Genomic DNA, 13,574 nt, shown 5'->3' on the forward strand with positions numbered 1-13,574 from the left:
AAAATTTGTTGGCAATGTACAGGCTTCTTCCACAGTTGAAAATTGTTTTTTAGACGGAAAATCTCTTTAAAGGATAACGCCCCTTTAAAATTGCAGTTATGAGAGGCCGTCAGGGCCAAAATGATGATTCAAAAGTTGCAGAAAGCAGACGATAGGCCTAACTTGTTTTGGTTACGGATTTTTAGGACGTGAAATCAGTTTGAAGTACATCGTTATTGACTTGTAAAAGGTAAGTAGAACTAAGGTTTATAGTTTGGTTATTTTTAACTTGCCTAGGCATCTAATTCATCATTTAAGATTAAAACTTTCCGCTAGGCTAGGCCTGGGCCAAAAGTTAAGATAAGTCGCCTAGTTCAAGACCAGTGTGAGGCGGCGGTATGAGCACCTGGTATTCTGAATCGTAATGATCGCCGGGCGGGCCTGAAAATAATTTCCTAATTCAATCTTTGTAGATTATTTTGTTTATACGTAATTAAGATTGATTATGTTCATTTATTGCAATACATCATGTCCTGGATTAATAAAAATATATAGGCCTACAAACAAGTTATGATGAGTATTTTTGTTAACACAAACGTCGTGTCTGCCGTGTCTGAGATTTGCATATTACGCAAAATGATCAGTACAAATGCTGGATGTTTTAAATGAAATATTTGATTTGTTTGTTTTACGAAGTTAGTCAGCGCATTATTATTTAATGTTAAATGTTTTAGGTAAGAAATAAACAGATTTTCATATAGACTGAGCTAGTAATTTGTTGAATAGGCCGCTTGGGCGTTGCAGAAACTAGATAAGGATCGAATGAACTGATTTTCTATTTAATAGATTGTCTGTTTTACGTCCCTTTTTTATTAGCTAGCTTCTTGCTGATTTATTCGTATCTCCATTGAGATCCATGTCAACAACATTGTTTCAGTAATTTGTCATTGAAAGTAGGCCTATAGTTATGATGTATCACATCACAAAATATCTTCTAAATTATTCCGTCGTATTTCCTTTCACATTATTTCTTTATTGCACTCATCACTTTCTTGCTTTTCCCTTCTAGTACTTCCGTTACCAACGTGTCCTTAAACGAGTACCATGCTCTGCCTTCACGAATTTTCGTCAAAGTTTCTTTCGGTTGAGGAAAATTGATTGCCTAAAACAAACAAAAAGTAACCAATGGAACTAGAATCCACTCTTAAGTTCCCATGTTTTCAGTAAAGAACCTAATTATCAAAACCTTTTAGAAACACACACGTAATAATTCCTATGCTTTTGATAATAATGTTTGCCTTGTTGAATGGTATAACGTAGTAAAGATTGGTTCCCACTATGACGTATCGCAATGACGTAAGCGCGCCGCAAGTAATCACGACGCGATGGATTATAGGAACTGTCGCTTGTGATTGGTCAAATTGGGTTGCGCCTATACGACAAGGCATTGCATCCTAGTGGGAACCAATCTTTAATAGATATTTCGAAGCTTTTTAAAGATTCCATCACCTACCATCGTGTTAGTTGTTTGCAACATCTTTATGGTATTTTCTTTCTTAAAAAACTTCTTAGAAACAAGAATGCAGTGACAACCTTCACTGACCAAGCTTAGTTTGTTTTTAGACTTTCGTAATACGGTTTCCAGACCCTGTGAATTCAACAATTTTCTTTAGTTCAGAGAAGGGTTATTGCTACAGGAGTCCTTCAATAATAAGGGTATACCAGGTACACCTATCTAGATTTCGCCAGTATCATAGGCATATTTGGTAATACAACATCACATGTTTCACATATATCCCATAGTATCATAAACCATCACATAGCCATTGTCTTTCCATAGGCACCACCGTTGATACAGATATGCGTTACATATGTATTACCACATTATTATAATAATAATAATATTTATTCGGCAAAAGTTCATAAAAGTACGTTTCACAATGTATCTTGCCAGGAGCAAGTAATAGGCATGAGCCCAAACAGAAAACTGCTCTTACTCTATCAAAAAGAAAATATCATTGACACTATGGGCAAATATTGTAGTGTGTGGAGATACCGCACTGAGAATCCAGAAAAACTAGGGAAGAGAGATATTTCACTTCATGGATTTACCAAAGTAGTCCATTGGAATTAAGTTGATTCTTTCAACTTTATGGGATATCCTTGGTTTCTTATTTAATGTATTTGCTTGTAAATTGTTTGTATTCATTGCCTTGTAATCTTATGTTGAAACCGAATAAAATAAAATAAAATCAGTCAAATACCACACGCGCAGTATGTTGAATGCTATGGAATCAGTTAATAACAAGTTGTAATGTTCATTCCCATCACATTTCCTAATTAGTAATATGTTTTAGTGCAACTTACAAACACGGATCCAGCGCCAAGCTCAGCTATCTGTGCGTACGTTGTAACTGTGTTATGTTTGATGACAGATTCATTCATTTCATACTCCATTGGATTATTTTGTACCTGTAAAACAATTGCAAATAAATATTTTTATAAAACATCTCTGTAGAATCATGGATTAAGGAATTTAATCCATGGTAGAATGAAGTGAATATTGGATTGATGTATTATACTTACATTCATCAAATATTGTTATGCATAGCCTATATATATATATATATATTACCTCTTTTTCTGTTAAACCGCTTGCAGTAAACCCAACTCGTTTCCACGTTCTCTGGATACCATCACAGTTAATAGGTTCTGTAATATTGTCTATGTTTTTAAAAAAAACCCATATTTTATATAATTAATCTTATAATCATTGTGTTGTAGGTCACAGATCATCTCTGAATAAGTAGCATTTTTATCATCGATGCCATAAGGTTTATCGCAAATAGCGTGCACCAATGCACGATAGGAAGGGTTTGTGACCAAACGCCACAACGCTTACTTACGTGATTTGTTGGTTGTACGTACGCGTCGTTACGTTTGCTCCCCCAAATCCTTCCCATCATGCATTGTGCAATGGCATTGTTCGCGAAATCAAGATATTTGCGATATTATCGCATTATTCTTCGTATAATTTTAAACTAATCTTTATCAAACAAAATAAAAGTTCTGTTATATCTTAAAAGTACCGACCTTCATTTTTTAACTGAAGTTCTTGAGGAGACTGAATACATATCTTCTGAAAATCATCATGTCTAAAATGTTCAAATCTCTTCGGTTGTTGTAACTTCTTCTGTAAAGAAACATTTAAAGCACAATAACAAATGAACGCCCAAAATCCCATAAAAAGCTTTTTAAAAATTTAAAACATTTAAACAATAAAAGTCAGTATTATATTACCTCTACGTCATCAAATATAGATGTTCGCTTATTGAATATTCTATCAACCGGGACTTGGGCAGTGTTTATCCTTTTCTTTGTTTCGAAAAACGACACTGTTGGGTAAAATAATAGTGATTAACTGGCAACGAAATAAAATGAAACATTTTGTTTGAAAACCTAAACAAACCAATCATTGAATTGAACAACAACCAATGTAACCGAATACTGTATCTTGTGGTCACAAGTAAGATTTTATTGCGTAATTTAAACTGCGCAAAAAGTTTGTAATACTACTTAAACACAATGTTTATACATACTACTCTTTCTCAGAATTGCAGTAGTTTTCCAGTCTCCTTTACGTCTGCTGCAGTAATCGACTTTTGAATGCGGTTGTTTGATTGGTTCTGATATTTCAGAGACTACCTTACATTTTCCCTAAAAAAAAGAAGAGAGGGATGGGAAAGAAAGTTGTAAATTGTTTAAATCCTGGTTAGTTAGTCTAATTACTGTATAATCAATTTTGGAACTGTAGTAGCAGTACTGTAGATAAATTGATAGCCTTATTATACTAAAACTTGAAAATTAGACATTATGTTAGACACACCATATCGAGGTTTCTCCACTTACCGATTTTACTATAGCAATATGAGCAGCTTCACTGACATTTCGTAAGATCACTGTTTCTGGTCTGCAGAAAGACAAAATATTTAAACACATCAAACAAATCTTTATTAACTGTATTCCTACTACAAAACAATACCACTCTCCTCTAACTCAACACCAATTTTCACCAAAACCACCAACAAAAATCAGTTTAGTTCAATTAGCCCAAATCGTAAATGTTTTAATTATCTAATAGTTCTTCCTGTCAAGTTATAATTTAAGCTTGGGTTCCCATTTGGAAGCAACGTTAGGACGCAGATAATTTTACCCATTACAAGCGTTGGATCATTCGAACTGTCACTTCTCATTTGTCAACTCACATGCGTTTCGCTTACGTTTTCCTTGCGTTGCGTTCTAGTGGGAACCAACCTTTAAAGCTTGCCACTAGCGACGCAAAGCAAGGACGATTTGACCACCAATCACAAGCGATTGATTATTCAAACAGTGGCTTGTCATTGGTTAACTCGCTTGCGTTGCGCGTACGTCATTGCGTTGCGTCCTAGTGGGAACCAACCTTTAAGAATGAATGTTGTTCTTACTTGTAATAATCACAGGTAAGATTACTGTAGTTAGACTTTAATTCATCAACTGGTAATCCCCAGAAAAGTTCTTGTGATTTACAGAATTTGATGAGTTCTTCACGGTCCTGTTCTAATGGGTCACGAATTAACCTGTGGAAATCCTAATGTGGTGGTAGAAAGGTCCTACAGTATTAATTGGACGTATAGAGCAAACACAAAATACGTCACTTGGTAATAACTATGTAAAGCGTGGTTCCCACTAGCGACGCAACGCAGCAACGTTTTGACGCAAAGTGCTGTATTGCGTAATCACAAGTGGGAACCGACGACGAAACAGTGCTGCAAACATCGCATGTTTGATTTCACACAGGCGGGGGCAAACACAATTATTAGAAGGGCATTTTCTTACGTTGCGCAGATTGCGTTACGTTGCGTCGCTAGTGGGAACCACGCTTTAGCTATCAATGCTTTTGATTAAAGTGGCTCAAGAGTTGGTAAATCAACATACCTTTTTTTCTATCATTAAAAGCTCGACATGATCTTTGCAGACGTAAGTGAACTTACGCGGTGTATCACGCAATAGATCATGACCCTGCAAATACAAGACAATACAAACTTTAACAAGTTATCAATACAACATTTGGATTATGTTAAGATAAATCAATTTTTATTCATAGAGACAATGTACACAATTTTATTCAGTATGTGCTTAAATCCTGGCTACCACTTGGACGCAATGCAGGTACGTAAGCCCATCATAAGTTACGGCAATTGACTAACAATCACGACGCGGTGGATCCAGACTATCTCTTGTGATTGGAAACCAAATTTTGACTTTTAATTGTTTACACGACGCAACGCGACAGCGTACGTACAACGCGAGTTGACAATTACATGGCAATCCCATTACAGATCTACCGTTGGTTGGTCAAATAACTTGCATTGTACGTGTACATCCTTACGTCATAATATATAGACAAAACTTTACCCCAAAGGCGTCTCCGTTTGAAACTTTAGCAACAGTTCTGACAAATGTCGTTCCATTTCTGTAGTCCATTTCACGTTCATTCACTAAACATGTTCCTGATAACATGATGTAGAAACCCGACGCACGATGCCCTTCTTTTAGAATCATTCGTCTATGTTCATATCTAGAAAAAAAAATACACTGATTCAGCTACAATATGTCACCCTTTCCTGGTTGGTAATTTGTGTATGGGTGCTTTTATCTTGGCCTAGTGTAGCGCTCCCCTCAGGTGTACACGCCCTGTGACCTCTGATAAGTCTAACCCCCCCCCCCCCCTAGTGTACTGTATGATTGGATCATCTCCACCCTTGGTTTGCTGTGTGTGTAATGTAATGTAATACCAGCAGAAACTTACGTAACGAAATGCATAACTTTAGCTAGTGACAGTTGAGTTTCTTTTGAATAGTTTCCAAAGGTTTTATTGCTTCTTAGTAAGGCTATAACCTGGAGAGGAATGTAATAAATAAAAAGATTTAGAAAAAAACCTGGTACAGAAAAACATTCAGATTCAGTAAACTTTTCAGCGTAAACAACATGATTTATTGTTAGGCCTATTGTAAATCATTCGATTTATTGTAAGACGACATAATCAGAACAATACCTTTTGGGAACATTTTCACCAGTGTTAGCCAAGTGAAATGAAAATAATAATGAAATATTCCTGGCAAATAATGAATTAAATAAATCCAGCATGTGTTGTTATCCAATAATGTAATGTACTGGAATGCTATTTCATCTACAACATTATAATATTATTGTTTACCGTTTCTAACTCTTCTTGTTGTCTTCTTTCTGGTTTCTTCGTTAATATCAGTTTAAGTTTTTCTGATCCTCTATTCTGAAATGTATAAGAAAGACGGTACAGTATGACTATGTTCGGAAGAAAATTGTACATTTTATTTAGAGAAAGTGTGTAAGTTGTTATGTCCTGTTAAATACCGGTAAACCTTTTTTAAATAGTGTTTACAATTTCTTCTTTACAGTCTATTACTAAAAACATTCTTACTCTAATAGTTTTACTTACAAGTCGTAAATTAGACAACATACATCGGTCAAATGCCAAGGAATCCTCTATATCAGCTCTTATGAAAAGATCCATCTCTACTAACGACCACAGTTTTGTTTCATCAAGTTTCACATAGCTGTAAATAAGTATTCAATAATAATTCATTCTCATAAATACATTCTGATTGATTAGTTAAAAAATTTACATAGTCGTTTTCGTGCTACCTTACCTGGATAAACCTGTAATATCCCGAGGGAGACTATTTTACGATAACAATTCCTTTAGCACCCCTTTTATAATAATGGACTAATCCGACAATTTTAGTAAACTGACTGAATTTGTATTTTGATAGATCTTCCATAAATAAACATGAAAATGATACAAAAACACTGTTGTTTTTATTGTGGGGTCATTTTGGAAAGTTTACTTGTGCATTTTGTGTAAATGTATTCAGCTTGTCTTCCGTCTATCATTATATTTGTTTCTTCAGTACATTACGGTCATGCGTACCTTTTCAATGCGATACAAATGGCAGCAATAACACGAACTGTTTTGGAAACTCGTCTAAACTTGTTATATGGCTTGAATTATAAAGAAATAAAATCGTTAAAAAAACAAAAAACAAACACGTATGATGACGTCATTTTCACGCTATAGAGGAACGTACAATATTTTCTTACCGTTTCATTAGCTCTTGTGGAGATCTGAAACAAAAATATAATTTGAGAAACTTATGATTGTAAATTACTGTAAAAGGCTGATTATTTGTTACCATACAAATAAAATTACAGCAATGCATAATGTCTACAATATGCACAAATAAAAACTTTCTAGTGTGCATTGAATTGATAAATATAAGCCCAAAGTCACGAACCTGTTGAACGGTATGTTGCCGTCGTGTTTGACGTGATTTTCTAACATTCCTCAAAGCATCTAGCGTCACATTATCAGCACTGTAACGACGTCGCTCCTCCAAATATGTTGCCCGTGTTGAAGGCATAGTTTTGCATTTTTGAAAATGAGACGGGAAAACAGTTGATGTTCTAGCGATACTGGCCATATTTCTGTCAACCTCTCAAGCGTGGTTCACACTAGCGGCGCAACGTAACGCAATCTACGCAACGTAAGAAAATGCCCTTCCAACAATTGTGTTTTCCCCCGCCTGCGTGAAATCAAATCTGCGATATTTGCAGCACTGTTGCGTCTTCGGTTCTCACTTGTGATTACGCAATATAGCACTTTGCGTCAATACGTTGTTGTGTTGCGTTCTAGTGAGAACCACGCACGCTTTAGGATCATTATGTCTCTAGAAAATTACAACCATCCATATTGTAAATTGTACAAGTGCTTCGTAGACTTTTATGCCAACCCCGTTAGAAGCTTATGTTAGGTCTCGTTTTTTATGTTCGTATCAGATTGTGACTATTCTATGCTATCGATTTATCTGATTGGTCGATAGTAAGCTTTGCTTTGATTGGTCGATATTAAGATTTGCTTTGATTGGTCGATAGTAAGCTTTGCACAATTGTTTTTGTACTGTGTTTGTAATATTGATTGTTGAAATCTTGTCATCAATAAAAACATTACCAATACGTTTGAACAAATACTTGAAATAAATAATTAATTAGGTCTAAAGGTCAATACTCAAGGTCAATAATCTGTCGACATTTTGTCATTGCTAATTAGTATAGGGCTAAGATTATTGCGATAAAAGTGTGAAATCGATTGACAATTAATGGTAAAGAATTGTGTTTGAATAGAAAATCACACTGACCCTGCTACAGCACCTATCAAAGGTTGAATTTAGTAGTCTATAGCATTGCACTTAATTGTATTGTAAATAGAAAACACTACAAAATAAATGTTACCAGAAGACTTACAAAACAATGTTTAGCAGTAGAAATTATGTTTTTCACAACAAAAAAAAGTTGGAAAATAGTATCCTATTTTGGATAGATATTCTCTAACTAAGGTAGGCCTAACTTACCTTGTTATTTTCTAAACAGTGTAGTACACCAGTACCAGTATTCTCATCTATCTAGTCTAGCAAGTTTCCTGATGCACGGTACTTTATATCAATATTGACGGAAACGAAGAGAATAATCAAATCCACTAAATGAGGAAAAGTACTTTTTACCTGCATTCAACGTCCTATGATACTTATTCTTCCAGAAATTGTTAAAGAAACCTACATTGAAAGTACCTAACTTACTATCGTTGGCACTGATTCATGCTTCTGTTTAACTCTCCTGTTATCATGTAGTGACAACCATTTTCCTTCATGCTTTTTCCTTAATACGATGTATTGTGACATTCGAATGAAAGTTCATACGTGCTGGTATAAAATATAAAGTGTTTTTTTAAATAAACTTACAGCACAAAATTGAACAAAATCCAATTGTTCCAATCAATCCGGTAGTGAACAAATGTTCTTCTGACGAAGACACGTGAAACATGTCGACAATTTAAGGTTTGTCGAATTTTGTGCTGTAGGTTTGTTATATACTTCATGTTTCCCATTGTTCTGACGCTTAAAAACTATTAGAGGGTTAAAGCAAATTTAATGTAAACCTCCTATAGTTTATACACAACACAAGTAATTTGTTTAAAGTACTACTTTTAAGGAAGGATGTGGTTTATGTATGTGGGTACATTTCGGAGTAATATAAACGTTAAGATGACCAGTACATTGTTTGTGGGTACATTTCAGAGTAATAGACACAAGCAATGACGTATTATAATATTCGCACACTAAAGCGTGTCGCAACGCAATCCCAAACAACACGCGTCGTGATTGGTCAAAATACTTGCGTTGTGCTTACATCCTTGCAAATAATGGTGTTTCTACCACACAAGACACAAATAATATATACTGTATTGTTCTAAAATTTATTTTTTTTTATAAACGGCTGCCGGAATTTTCACCGGCTTATTCTTTGTTGCTTTTAGTCACAATTGGTTTTGACCTAGCATTTTATTTAATATAAAAAGAATAAATTAGTTAAGCTATATGTGAACATTGGAGAACGAAACTGTAATAATAGAGAAAGAAATTAATGGGGCTGTATAAAATATTTTGTATTTTATGGTTATGCTAATACAGTCAGATATGTATCTGGTAGACTTTAACAGAGAGTCTCGTGACAGCCATAGAATCGGGTGTAATACGAAAGTCAAACATCATACAAATTTGTATATTAATATTTATTCTAGCTAGAAAGTTAGATTACTAAGAAAATTGGAATCAATTTTATTAACATGGATTCGTTTTATTTTCCAATCATCCAAGCTTCCAAGCAACCCGAACCACTTACATCTGCATGGCCTGTGAAATAAAAAGAAATCAAATATTAAAGATTGATTATATAGGCCTATCTTTTGTTTGTTCCAAGTTTTATTTTTAATCGGATATACTAAAATTCTACATTCTACAAAAAAAAGGTGTGTGGAGAAGAAAGAAAGAATTTTTGACCAAAAAAGGCCTCCTTGGACGTGACCAAAATCAAAATCTAGTCTTTTTATTTGTTTAAAAGTTGCAAAGTGTTATGAAACGCCGCGCGCATAGGCAAACCAAAGCCTTTTTAATGAACAATGTCTCATACTTACTGCTGCATGTTGTTCCTGTAAAACAGCCTGTGCAACTACATTGATAAGTAGAACCACGCCTACTACATGTACCACCATGCTTACATGGATTGGGATGACAGGGACCTAAATCAAACAATAATGTTATTTCAAAAGTATTTTAAAATACTGTATCACACATTCATTCACTAGCTTATATTATATACTCTGATTAGTCAGAGTATACATGTTATACATGGAATCCGAATGACGCCGAATGAACGAACGAACGAACTAGTAAAATAAGATAATTCAACGTAACGACATCAGTTTATTTTGATACGCCATGTGTGCCAAATTGTTTATCCGTTTACGAAAAATTAGATCGAATCCCCCCCCACCCCTCGCCGACAAATTTTAGTGATTATACTGACGGATTTTATATAATAAATACAAATTACCTGGAGCTGGTCCCTTCTGTCCTGTGAATAAGGAATAAAATGAATTATTTACTAATATAAAGTAGTGTATGACACTATCGGAACTAAGTGTTGAGAAACCTCCCAAGCAAATTATTTAGTCCAAATGGCGGCAAAACACTAAAATAAATACAAACAGTGACTTTTAATCTATAGCATATACTACAAGACCACTCGGACATTCAAATACATTTTATAGTAGCATTTACCCTTTGGTCCTCGTGATCCCTGTGATCCTTTCGGTCCTCGAGCTCCTCCTGATCCTTTTGATCCTGGTGGTCCTTGTGCTCCTCTAGCTCCCGCTGTTCCCCTTGGTCCTGGTGTCCCTTGTGGCCCTTGTTCCCCTCGAGTTCCTCCTGAACCCTTTGGTCCTGGTGGTCCTTTTGCTCCCAGAGCTCCTTCTGATCCTTTTGGTCCTGGTTGTCCGGTTGGTCCTTGTGCTCCGCGAGCTCCTTCTGCCCCCTTTGGTCCTTGAGCTCCTCCTGAACCCTTTGGTCCTGGTGTTCCTTGTGCTCCGCCTGTCCCATTTGGTCCTGGTGATCCTTGTGCCCCTCGTGCTCCTTTTAATCCTCTTGGTCCTAGTGGTCCTTGTGGTCCCATTGGTCCTGTTGATCCCTTGGACCCTGGTGGTCCTGGTTGCCCATTATCTCCGGCAGTTCCTAATAAATTGTACCAATTATGGTCAATAAAAAAACCAGGCTTAGAATTAAGCCCGACGCAATGCGCAATTGACTGATTTTGAAGCACTAAGTTTCAGTGGTTCGTCGTCTGATACAATTTGGCGCCAGAATTAAGAATTTAAAAAACGTGTTTGCATAATTGCAATAACAGGACCATAATATGTAAAACAGGTGCAATATCTATATGTTTTTATCCTGTCTAAATATGTTTTAAATAAAATAAAATAGAAAAATAAATAACTGTCGTCGTATGGAACGCCAAGCAATAACATATGCCAACGCATTAGGATTAAGCACATTTTTAATGAATAGCCCTATGCCATAATAAAGAAGTATGGATTATAATCCTATTACAAAATAAATAAATCGTTCAAGTACTATAGTATAATCTTATAAAAACAACAGAGTGAAAGTAATCACTTACCTTGGTCCCCTTTCGGGCCCTTTAGACCTATAGCGAAAATACATTATGTTAATTTTTTTTTTATTAAACCTTATTTAGTGAGGATGACCCTCAACAGGTTATGCTGACAATCAAAGGGCCATCATAAAAACATTATAAAAAAACATATATGGAAAAAGAAAAACGGATGAACTATGTTTAAAAAAATATATACATAGGCCTAAATACAAAAATATAGGTTACAATACTATACAAAATGTTGAGGTTTTTCTTTTGGAATTAAATATGTTTTTTAGAGGAGACTTTTGTTTATTGTTACCGCATTTCTTAGTTTGGAGGGTAGTATATTCAGGTATGTTGGTACTCTATAGATAAAGCTCTTCTTAAAAGTTTCGGTTTTAGGGAAAGATGCGACAAATTTCCTCTCACTGACAATTAATTCATTCGGTTATTAATTAATTATTGAACATATCCTAAATGTTTTTTCTGAAATGTGATTATACATTTTCTTGTCTGTTTCTTTTCTGTACTTCTTACTTACCACGTTTGCCCCTTTTCCCCGGCTTGCCTACACCAACTTCGCCTTTAATTCCAGGAGGACCAAACAATCCCGTCTCACCTTTATTACCCATATTACCTTTTAAATAAATGTTAAAAAATGATTTTCTTTGTAGTGTAATAAAATAAAATCTACAAATATTAATAAAGAATATAATATATTATTTATCAATATTTGTAGAACATTTTATATATCAAAAATATATGTTGACCAATTCAATTAATTTGTTCGTTTAATCTAGATGTGTAATGACTACTAAGTAATGTAAACAAATAATATGTTGAAGTCATGATAATTTATTACGCATATCTACCTACCCTTTTCTCCTTTGCTGCCCATCACACCATGTTGTCCGGGAATACCAGGTACACCTGAAATGTTTAAACGTTATTATTGTTACTATTGTGTGACGTCATGACATCACCACTACACTCCGTCGTCATAAATACCTCCCAACAACCAATTAGCTATATACAATTCCCGTTATCGAATCGCACAAACTTTCAACATTCGCACATTATTATTATTATTGCTATACTTTACCCCAAATAATCCCTTTCCTCACCTGGAGCTGCCGGAATTGGGTTGTTACCCTTCTGGCCTTTTGGGCCTGGTGGTCCTTCAGGGCCTGAAATAAGTAAATGTTGATACAGAAAAATATACCGAAATAGGCCTAGTTTATTATGCCTCCTCCACCCAGATACTTATTATTATAATTGGCCCAATTTGAAATATTCAAAATACACACAAATGAATATTATAAATACTACGTTAATATTCAGTATTCTCGTATTTCATTTATACTTACATACTACGCACTTTTCATTGTCGGTGTTACGTTTCACGATGTGCTGTTGAGTCTAAAAGGAAATACATTTGTTTGTTTTTTTTACCTTTGAAGTATAGTATACTGTTTTATATATAGCTCAATGTTTGTATGACACAAACCGGTAGAATGCAATCAAATTTGTATCGCTTTTTGATTATGATTTCCTTACAGTGTTGGTACTTTACAGAAAGGTATATATGAAGCTATCAATTGACGCGCGCGTACAAAGCCCGTACCATTATTAAGATTTTTACGCACGCGTCAAGCGCTGTCGCCTCGTTGGTTGCGTTACAGCAACGATACAAATAAGATGGAATGATACTCACCGGAAGATTACTTATTTTCTCTTCATACATATGAATCTTTGATTTCATTTCGAGAAACAAGTATCCTTGGTTGAAGAGAATCACAGCAACAACAATAGAAATGATGACGTTGAACAATAGCTGTCCACGTGACGACGACGAAACATTACGATTGGTTGTTTCACCAAGAATCCCGTACTCTTTCTCTGTTGACATCCTACTTTAAGAAAATATCAACATGTTCACAAAATTTGAAAATCACAAATTAAAGATGTAT

At 35.0% G+C, this 13,574-nt stretch overlaps 3 protein-coding genes across 3 annotated transcripts; all 3 read right to left on the reverse strand.

The window, feature by feature from the left end:
- Nucleotides 1-947: 947 nt before the first annotated feature.
- On the reverse strand, nucleotides 948-5,784 carry LOC144842060 (uncharacterized). The gene is made up of 11 exons (XM_078698416.1): nucleotides 5,434-5,784; nucleotides 4,954-5,037; nucleotides 4,464-4,606; nucleotides 3,889-3,949; nucleotides 3,579-3,696; nucleotides 3,280-3,374; nucleotides 3,073-3,172; nucleotides 2,615-2,703; nucleotides 2,347-2,451; nucleotides 1,493-1,627; nucleotides 948-1,141 (listed from the first exon to the last, which is right to left on the reverse strand). The coding sequence occupies exons 1-11, from the start codon at nucleotides 5,578-5,580 to the stop codon at nucleotides 1,004-1,006; spliced, it is 1,215 nt and encodes a 404-aa protein (XP_078554542.1). The 5' UTR covers nucleotides 5,581-5,784; the 3' UTR covers nucleotides 948-1,003.
- A 39-nt stretch (nucleotides 5,785-5,823) lies between these two features.
- Nucleotides 5,824-7,642, reverse strand: LOC144842469 (uncharacterized). The gene is made up of 6 exons (XM_078698914.1): nucleotides 7,353-7,642; nucleotides 7,159-7,182; nucleotides 6,989-7,059; nucleotides 6,497-6,614; nucleotides 6,236-6,310; nucleotides 5,824-5,916 (listed from the first exon to the last, which is right to left on the reverse strand). Exons 1-6 carry the CDS (start codon nucleotides 7,536-7,538, stop codon nucleotides 5,824-5,826), a joined length of 567 nt encoding a protein of 188 aa, XP_078555040.1. The 5' UTR covers nucleotides 7,539-7,642.
- Nucleotides 7,643-9,978: 2,336 nt separating this feature from the next.
- Nucleotides 9,979-13,514, reverse strand: LOC144842063 (uncharacterized). Its single transcript, XM_078698418.1, has 9 exons — nucleotides 13,319-13,514; nucleotides 12,972-13,023; nucleotides 12,729-12,791; nucleotides 12,481-12,534; nucleotides 12,146-12,241; nucleotides 11,626-11,652; nucleotides 10,731-11,180; nucleotides 10,504-10,524; nucleotides 9,979-10,189 (listed from the first exon to the last, which is right to left on the reverse strand). The coding sequence occupies exons 1-9, from the start codon at nucleotides 13,511-13,513 to the stop codon at nucleotides 10,005-10,007; spliced, it is 1,143 nt and encodes a 380-aa protein (XP_078554544.1). The 5' UTR covers nucleotide 13,514; the 3' UTR covers nucleotides 9,979-10,004.
- Nucleotides 13,515-13,574: the final 60 nt, after the last annotated feature.

Source organism: Antedon bifida, chromosome 5 (assembly GCF_963402885.1).
Source record: "Antedon bifida chromosome 5, ecAntBifi1.1, whole genome shotgun sequence".
In the NCBI taxonomy this organism is placed as follows: Eukaryota; Metazoa; Echinodermata; class Crinoidea; order Comatulida; family Antedonidae; genus Antedon; species Antedon bifida.